Source organism: Syngnathus typhle, linkage group LG2 (genome assembly GCF_033458585.1).
Source record: "Syngnathus typhle isolate RoL2023-S1 ecotype Sweden linkage group LG2, RoL_Styp_1.0, whole genome shotgun sequence".
NCBI classification, from domain to species: Eukaryota; Metazoa; Chordata; class Actinopteri; order Syngnathiformes; family Syngnathidae; genus Syngnathus; species Syngnathus typhle.
Genome location: NC_083739.1, coordinates 9908388 through 9917682, shown reverse-complemented (window position 1 = coordinate 9917682; position 9295 = coordinate 9908388). Strand labels below are relative to the sequence as shown.

The 9295-nt window shown below is 45.8% G+C and overlaps 2 protein-coding genes across 2 annotated transcripts; one reads left to right on the top strand and one right to left on the bottom strand.

The window, feature by feature from the left end:
* Positions 1–247: 247 nt before the first annotated feature.
* Positions 248–6296, top strand: LOC133150099 (zinc finger and BTB domain-containing protein 39). The gene is made up of 4 exons (XM_061272400.1): positions 248–364; positions 963–2025; positions 2155–2493; positions 3518–6296. The coding sequence occupies exons 2-4, from the start codon at positions 979–981 to the stop codon at positions 4439–4441; spliced, it is 2310 nt and encodes a 769-aa protein (XP_061128384.1). The 5' UTR covers positions 248–364; positions 963–978; the 3' UTR covers positions 4442–6296.
* Positions 4889–9179, bottom strand: gpr182 (G protein-coupled receptor 182). Its single transcript, XM_061272401.1, has 2 exons — positions 9047–9179; positions 4889–8212 (listed from the first exon to the last, which is right to left on the bottom strand). The coding sequence occupies exon 2, from the start codon at positions 8199–8201 to the stop codon at positions 7116–7118; it is 1086 nt and encodes a 361-aa protein (XP_061128385.1). The 5' UTR covers positions 8202–8212; positions 9047–9179; the 3' UTR covers positions 4889–7115.
* Between the last annotated feature and the right edge of the window lie 116 nt (positions 9180–9295).

Genomic DNA, 9295 nt, shown 5'->3' with positions numbered 1-9295 from the left:
TACCTTTCACTGAATTTGTGTCATGGCGCCAGACTGAATAACTACATTGGCTCAGGATGACTCATATCAGCCCTCTGAAAAAAAGGGAGAGAGAGAGAGAGAGAGAGAGAGAGAGAGAGAAAGAGAGAGAGAGAGAGAGAGAGAGAGAGAGAGAGAGAGACTGCTGTATATTTTTGGTTACAGTTTTTAATTGTGCCTGAAGAGGGCGCCAGCCCACGGAGCATTTCATCGCGTGACGCCATCAACATGCGATCCGAGTTGAGGTCCTTGATTGTTAAATATTGATGACGTCACAGCTCATTTAAAGTCATTGTAAACACAATCGAGCAGCGAGGAAGCGACAACACAATGACTGCTTAACTAGGTAAGCTTTTGCAAGGACACAAGGTGCCATTTGTTTGTTAACACATTTTGCTCTCAATGGAATTCACGCCTGTTGGAAATGACGTATTACGTTTAACCTCTCGGCGATTTCTACTTACACGCATGAATTAATGTCATCCATCACGCGAAGCCCTATGACGTCAAGGAGCACGTGACGGGACTTGTACACTGTCGAGCTCGTAACCAACAAATACATTTCCATTCATCAATTCACATGCCATTGTTGAAGTTCAGCACTCTCCCTGCCAAATTCACTATTTTTGGGGAGGGGCATTCATTTTACTATTATCTGTCAAGCGTTTCAAGGACTGGTCTTTCAAAATCCACAAAATTTTAATTTCCTTGACAAAACAGGAACCAAACCTACCTAGGGACTAAACCACATACTGAAGTGTAATCAATTTAATAATGTCCTATTTATGAATCAAGCCCAGCCTCTCAGTTAACACTTAGCTGTTGGGTCCGGCACATATTCCCCATTGACAATTGGAAGTGGACTGTATGATAGCTGAAGTTTTTCATTTTATTTTAAATTAATTTAAATTTTTTAATTAAAATTTTAATGTATGCTCCTTCAGGTGGCCAGAAGCAAAGATGAGGATCCGTCTCCAGGGTCCCGGCCATGCTGGCCTCCTCCTCGCCGAGCTCAACCGCTGCCGCCAATCGGGCCGCTACTGCGATGTGTCCCTGCAAGTGGGCAAGCGCACGTTTGCGGCACACCGCGCCATTTTGGCCTGCGCTGGCACGTACTTTCGCAACTTGTTCAGCCAGGCTCCATCGGCCCGCACCGACCCCGTCTCGCTGGAGTTTATTTCCCCATCCAACTTTGAGAAGGTGTTGAGTTTCATGTACACTGGGGAGATCTTGACGGATCTCATAGATGTCGGGGTTCTTTATGAGCTGGCTGAGAGGCTGGGCTTGAGCGAACTAGCAAGGGCGTGTCACGCCACCTTCCCAGACCTGCAGGGATCCATGTCAGCTAACGCCAAGGCTGGCAGCCCCGGAGACCTTCCGACTGCCTCCTCCGTCTCTTCCTCCACCGCCTCGTGCTCATCTCTGTCGTCTTCCGCTGCCCCGACCCCTGCCCGTGCCCTGTCACCTCACGCCAAAGTCGGTGCGGTGCCGGAGCGCCGGTCTCCAGCTGGGACTGCGCCCATGGACTTCAAAATAGAAGACATCCAGTCTCTTATAGGCTATGGGGAAATCGTTACAGATAAACCGGAACGCTGCGTTTTAAGCAGTGAGGCGCTCTCTGTGGGTGCTGAACTCTTAACCAAAAAAGAGCAGACATTGGAGGAGGCAGTTAAAGGCAGGCCGAAGGTTTCTGAGAAGACGAGCGACTCGGAGCCATCCCTCGCCTGTCCCTTTCCCGATTCTCTCGCTCGACTCGGCTCGGGGACCTCCTCGCCTTCGGAAGGTCTCGCTAGCAGCGGGGAAGAGTTGCTGGTTTCGCAGGGGAGCGGAGAGCGGCGACCTCTGCGATTCAATGGCGCAGTTGGACAGACGACGGAGGAGCAGTGGGGGCGGCTGGCAGCCGAGATCATTGAACTGAGCGATGACGACAACTTTATGGAGGAGAGAGATGAGGAGGAGGACGACGAGGATGAAGACGACCTCTCTGTGGAAAACGGACACGAAAAGGTCATATTTGCAGTGGTAATTTATTAAGGATAGTGTTTAGCCAGCCAACTATGCTGGAGTTTGGCTCTGGAACGTAACCTCTGCAATATGCATGTTCATATGATCGATTGGTTTTGTTTTCCGATGCAGGTTCTGGGAGACGTGCTGCTATGTCAAGCCTGTGCGGCTCCTCTACCCGCAGATCCGGCTGCGCTGCGGAGACACGCCGAGAGCCACATGAACGAGCTCGGACAGTGCAGTCTGTGTGGCACTTCGTTCCGGGACCGGGCCGCCGGGATCTCCCACTCTCTCGCCCACGTGGGGACGCAGCTTTTCTCTTGTGACATGTGTCACCTGGACTTCTGCACCCAAAAGAAGCTGCTGCGCCACCAGCAGGAGAGCGGGTCCACGCGTGCCTTAGCGCAGCTCGGCCAAGGCTGTGAGCTACGGTGTGCCGTGTGCGCAAAAGGCCTCAGCAAGGACTTCCAGGTTTGCTATCCATAATTGCCGCCCCTTCCAAAATTTCTAGAATTGCCTATATATATCAGGGATGGGCAACTATATTCTATCTTATCTATATTTTCATGTTCATAAGATCCACTATCCCAAGAACAAAGGGTGTGAAGTAAACAACAAAATAACCATGAACTGCATTTCTTTTTCCAGTACAAAGGACTCTCTTGCCATTTCAGGATAGCACAGAAATAATTTTGTAAATTCTTCCACAAAATCAGCTCACTCAAAGTTTTTTGATTGAGGTACTGTTTTTTTCCGAAAAAAATATAAAGCCGATGCACATTGTTAAATAGGAAGGGCACCATCTGACCCATTGGAAGGGCACCTGTCAGCCATCTAGTGGTGATGGATGATATTACAACTTAACACTACAATTGACTTCTGAATATTCACAGTTTGCATGTTCATGGATTTCTTTCTTTTCTTTCTTTTTTTTTATATTTTGAAATGTTCTTGTTTTTTTCTGGAATACTACCCCCCCCCCCCCCCCCAATTTTGCAACAGCAATGTAAAAAAATTCTGATGTTCAACCAAAGCCATGCAATTAGTCAGTAAACTTCAAGCACTTTTGATTTATTGTTTGATTCTATCTGTAAAGAAATTATTATTCCCTTTGTATTGTTTTTGTTGTTATATAGTTTGGGGTGTCACTAAAGCAAAACATATTAGTGTCAGAGTCGCTAGTTTTCTCAATACAAACACATTGTCATTTAAAAGTAGCGTAACAATTTGAAAATTGTGACTTGCATGCTGGACCTGCATAAGGTACCTCAACTGTGGTACTAAAATACAATATAGAACAAAAGCAGCAGAATAATAGATGATAAAATGTATTTTATTTATTCAAAATAATAAGATACTTGTAAGGAAAGTTTTGATAAGACAAAAAAAAATACAGCTTACAGCGTACACGCCAATAATTCTCCTAACTTTGTCTCAGGATAAATATTACAACCTTTCTCACATGCCTTTTTTTTTTTTTTTTTTTTGCTACCAGATGGTGAGAGAGCATGTCCTAAGCCACGTGTGTGCCCAAAGCCTGAGCTGCAGCGTTTGTCACCTGCCCCAACGCTCCCTGTGCTCTCTGCTGTGGCACGCCCTCACCCACCTTTCGCTGCCCGTCTTCCCCTGCCCCTACTGCGCCCGCTGCTTTGTAGAGCGCCCTCTACTGGACGCACATGTGGCCGCGCACGGCGAGGACGCCAAGGAGCGCGAGGACATCCGAGTGGTCACAGTAGGGGGAGAAAAATTTTCGGGAACGGAGGCGCTCAATTGCTTCCTTTGCCCACAAACGTTGCCTACCCCCTCTGCCTTCCTGTGCCACCTCAGCCAGCACACATCGGAGTCCTTCGGGGGTGCCGGGGAAGAGAGAGGGGGTCCTGGCTTGTTAGGCAAGCGTAAGGCCGAGCAGCCTCTGGAGTACCCGCCCTCGTCTTCCTCCTCTCCGCAAAAGCTCGGAGGTCTCGGAAAGATAAGTGGCACCAGTTTAGGCCCAGGAAGCGGAACGGGCCTCTGCTCTCCTGGTAAGTATTTCCCGGGCTCCATGCACAGTTCATCTTCCGTTGCATCGACCAATGGGAGCACGGGACACGACGGGGCGGTGGGCGTGCGCGGGAAATGGTACCGCTGTCGCTACTGCGGGAAGTGCTTCGCACACTCGGGTGAGTTCACGTACCACCTGCGCATCCACACGGGGGAGAAACCATACCAGTGCAAGGTGTGCCTGCGCTTCTTCCGAGGCCGCTCCACCATCATCTGCCACCTCAAGACGCACGCCGGCGCGCTCATGTATCGATGCACCGTCTGTGGCCTCTACTGCTCTACCCTCAAGATGATGGCCGCACATATGGAGCTCCACAAGAACCAGCTGCCGGCCGATTTCAACATTGAGGACACCTTCATGTATAACGACCACTCCTAAGAAGCGCTGACTTCTGTGGACACTTGAATGACTCCTGGTAGAGGCGTGTGTGTGTATGTGTGTGTGTGTGTGTAGGGGTCATGTGCGTTAAACACTCGATTGTGGTAGATGTAGTTGGTATCTAAAATGTGGCTACTTAAGTAGTTTAGTTCCAAGATGCTCATTTAGGGCCGCAAAATAATTAGCTGTAGTGACAGAATGAGTATAAGAAATTTTTATTGTAGCCACAATATATGTATAACATGCACACAAAATCCCAATTACTAATTTATGTGCATAAAATGGCGCACAAGTAAATAGATTATTTTATCTTAAAACTTTGGTAACTCTAGAGGGCCTCTATATGAAAATCCCGCTCTTATTTCCATTTTCCTACATGCAGCCAGCTCTCGATGAAAAACATTTCTGGGACATCCCTGGATCAGGGAGTAGAAAATGAGTAACTGATCGGACTCCAAGCTGTTTATTCACATCCACAACATTTTATCTTTGACTGAAACAAAATACTGTACTAAGTTATGGCCACAAAATAGGCATAACATGTCTTTCTTAGCAAAAAAACCTATAGTACTTTTGGAGTCTATTTAAAAGTAAAAACATTCTTTACAATAATATGTTCTATGCACCCTCACTATTCTAACCACGGCATTCTAATTAATATTGCATTTGTGAAATAGGAATTAAGCAGCTAAGTCACTAAGTCCACCTGTTTTGCTCTAACTCGGGGGGTGGCCATTTTGCAAGTTGCTGTCAATTAAAAATGACATCACAGTGCCCAAGTAACGGAAATTGTTTTCCGTGTGTGGACATGTGACGCTCACAAGCTGATCCTGCAATGTCATTTCAGTCAACAAGTGGGAAAATGGCTGCCCGATAGGAGAGAAGTGGATTTGCTGCATATTCCAGAAACGATTCCAAATATTATTCAGAATACTGTTGCATGGAATATATTACTGTGACAAACATTTCTGACTCGAGTTCCTCTTTAAATGCATCGGAGTAGTAACAATTCTTTGTGGTGACTTGATTTTTTGAGTCCCAAGAACAAGTTGGATGTCTGAGTACAAAATGGAGCGCACCTTCTGTAAAAAGTGCAACGTCCTCTACTTCTACATACTTTCGAGAGACGTTGCACTCTGCTTCCCCAACTGACCATGAATGATATTAATAGAATTAATTTCTATTTTCTGGACACACTCAAGAAATACCTAAAGAGTGAGAACTCTTGAGAAATGTTCACTTTGTAATTAGACTTAGCTCTTATTTATGATACTGTGACCGCTCTGGCTTTGTACATCTTTATACAATGTGTTTCTATTTGCCTTTTTATTGACAAGAATAGAACAAATGCACTAAGGAAATTGTGTCATCATGCATGATATGATTGCCTAAAGTTGTTTGATAGAAAAAAACAACAACACATCCATCGCTAGTAGGCCGTGATGACTCAGCGCATTTATGCGAGCACCCTTGCCCCTTGTAAAATTCTTGTCGTCCTCTTCCTGCTATTGTCCTAACACCAGCTCTTCCCCTTCTTTATTGTTCAAACTTTGAGGCAAATTCCTCATTTGGAAATGACAAAAAAAAAAAATCAGCAGAAACCTTCTTTCAAACATAAGTAATGGTGTTACATTTAATTTGTTCATGTTTTGTGAAATTTGTGAAGAAAGCAGCTCTGATGCTTTTACATTCAAGAGGCTTTAACAAAATCATACTCATTTATGGCTTAGTTAGGACAAGAAAACATTACATGAGGGCTCACGGCCAGCTTGGAGACTGGCCAAGTGAGAGAAAACATACACAGGAGAATCAGCAAGCAATGTTAAAAACATCTTTCCCTACCTTTATGATGTTTTTTTTTAAAAAAAAAAAAAGTATATTCATTATAAGACTTATTTGCATTTTTTGACAGATTTGTATTTTTTTCAATTATTGTTAGAACCTATCACCATTTTTTTGCAGAAGCCCCTGCTTATTTTCTTCACAATTCTCCATTTAGTCCCATTTTTTACATGATTCGTTGTGCGTTCTCTGTGCATATTTCATTTTAATAGGGGCAGAAATGAAATTCAGATAAAATATGGAACTTATCCCATTTTTGTGGAAACCCCTGCTTTTTTTCACAGTATTTTTCCCTAATCTGCCACTTAGTCCTGATTTTTTTTTTTCAATATCTGTTTTTACTGAATTATTTTTTTTCTATATTCAGGGTCTGAGTGAGTTTGCTCGCACAAATACCTGGGCATCAATTTGTGTGCATTTTCGTTTCATAAACACTCATGTCAGGGTTTATTCAAGGTCGCAGATCTTTGCCCACAGTTTTTGTTGTTTTTCTTGTTGCAAGGAAATTGAAGTTCAAAATTCCCTTGCGACAAGAAGTAAATATCTGGTAACCATTTCATGAACATCTGCTTCCTTCGACGAACCTTGATGAGCATGAGCATTAACATTAGTGTCCTTCAAAAAGACTTCAGGAGGATAGGGGCTCTGGTGAGTGCAGTTTGTGGTCACAAATGGGCATTTCTATCTAAATCGTGGCCACGATTTGTCATGTCTGTGGCTTCTAAATCTATGAATGACCAAACATGCCTGAATGCCTGAGGGAGGGAGTCAATCGATCGATTGTTTGATCAGCCACTAAAGAACCGAGATTCCGCTTGTAAGCAAATTCCAATCAGGACCCGAGATCTGACTGGCTGGTGCTCACGTCGCTCAACTTGCGGCGTGAGCCCTTGTCGCAAGCTGTCTCTCCTGTTCCTCCTCCCTCGTTGGGCCTGGTCCCCATGTCCGTCTGCCGGGGCAGGCGGCTGACCACGGCGTTAATGAGGTTGTCGCGGAAGCCTTTGCTCAGGAAATTATAGAGGACAGGATTGGCCACGCAGTGAAAGAGCGACAGGCTCTGCACCACGCTGAATGAGAAGTAGACAAACTCCACAACGTTGCAGCTGAACAGACCAGGCGACAGGTCGCTGATGATCATTAGCGTCATGACCAGGTGGTAGGGCAGCCAGCAGGCCACAAACACCAGAGAGTAGACGTGCACCAACCACACGTCCCGTCGGCCCTCCACGTCGGTTGCCGCACGCACGGTGCGAGCGATCAGCACATTGCAGGTGATGATGACTGAGGCGGGACCAAGGAACTGGAAGATCAGGCACAGAAAGGCCACAGAGACGAACCATTCGGCATAGTTGCCCTCCGGAAGCATATAGCAGCCCGGCTCGTCCCACTCCAGGAGGTCCACGTGGACGTTCTCCAGCAGTGCCAGGAACAGGGCGAAGAGCCAGAGACCTCCGCAGAGGGCCCAGCGGCGCCAGCCCGTCGCTGGAAACAAGACGATCCCTGACGGCCGGTTTAGCGACAGGTAACGTTCCAACGTCATGGCGGCCAAGAAGAAGGAGCTGCTAAAGAAGTTGATGCCGTAGACCAGACTGGTGAGCTTGCAGAGGAAGCGGCCCCACAGCCACACGCGGTCCACCGTCACCTCCATCATGAAGAAGGGCAGCACGATGATTACCATCATGTCCGACAAGCTGACGTTGAGCACGCAAAAGAGAACGCCATTGGCTGAGTGGCGCCGCCGCCAATTGACCCACAGCACCAGCACGTTCTCCAGCAGGCCCACCACGAACACAAACAGGTAGAGCAGGAAGAGGCAGATGCGGCGGTATTCGGCATCCAGCTCCAGGGTGCACTCGGACACAAACCATGGCGTTTCATTGGCTGAGACCTGCGAGATGTTGGGCTTGTCTGCGCTCATCGTGGACGGCTCTGGAAACAAGTGAGACACGGCTGAAAATGAGACCTTGTTGAAAGGAAATGCTTTCTGGAAATTTCTGTCAGGGGTTGTCAAAGAGCAGACAGAACGTATCACTTAATCAAATGTACAAACGGTGCAGAACATTACACCAGCTTCAATTTTTTTAAATTCATTATTAATTCAAATTTAGTTAAGCAGAGGTGCCTTGAGATACAAGTCAAATTCTTTCGGTGAACGCACCCCAAACACTCTTAAATCAAATCATTTTTCCTCAGGGGATCAAGGAGCATTGGACTTTGTCAAATGACTGTTTTTGTCCATTTGCAATGGCCCCTTCTTTTTTTTCAAAGCTGGATGTGTGAACTGCCTACTTTGCTCCACAGACGGCTATCATTTTTTTGTTTATCAAAGGTGACAGTAAGTCAAATTCAATTCGAGAAAAAAAATAAAAATACTACTGCAATATGATCACAAAACGTCAGTATGACTAACCAATCAGAAATAAGGATTTCCCAGTCGGAGTAAAGTTTAACTCTCAAACAGTAGGTATGTTTTGCAGCCTAATGGACAAGAGAAAAATAAAGTCTGTGTTTAAGTTATGTTTTTTTACAGTGCAGTATTCCGATTTTTAGTGAAGGCATTTGCTTTTGGAGTTCAACAGGGTAATTTTGTTCATGTGCAATTTATCAATGTAGTTTTAAAAACGGTCAACAATAACTGTCTTTTTGGTCACCACCGTACGTAACTATGCACGCCCATAAATATTTAAACTCCACATTGCAAGGCTTGCTGTCTAGAATCAAAGGCCAAATGTCACACAAGACACGAATGAATGATCAGCGTACCTGGTGGGATCCTGATGCCTCCTCGCCTGCAAATTAGAGGAGATGCTTTGCAGCTCCGATGTTGATGGATGTCTGAGCTCTCTGCCGGTCCCACTCTGCCTTCTCCCCACTTTCTCACACACACACGCACACACACAGATTTAACAGGATATCCTGTGTAAGTTGCAAAATTGTGGATCCGGCGATTCCCTCACCTCAACTTCAGGGTTAAGAGGGCAAAATAATAATCATTATCACCAGGACATTTGC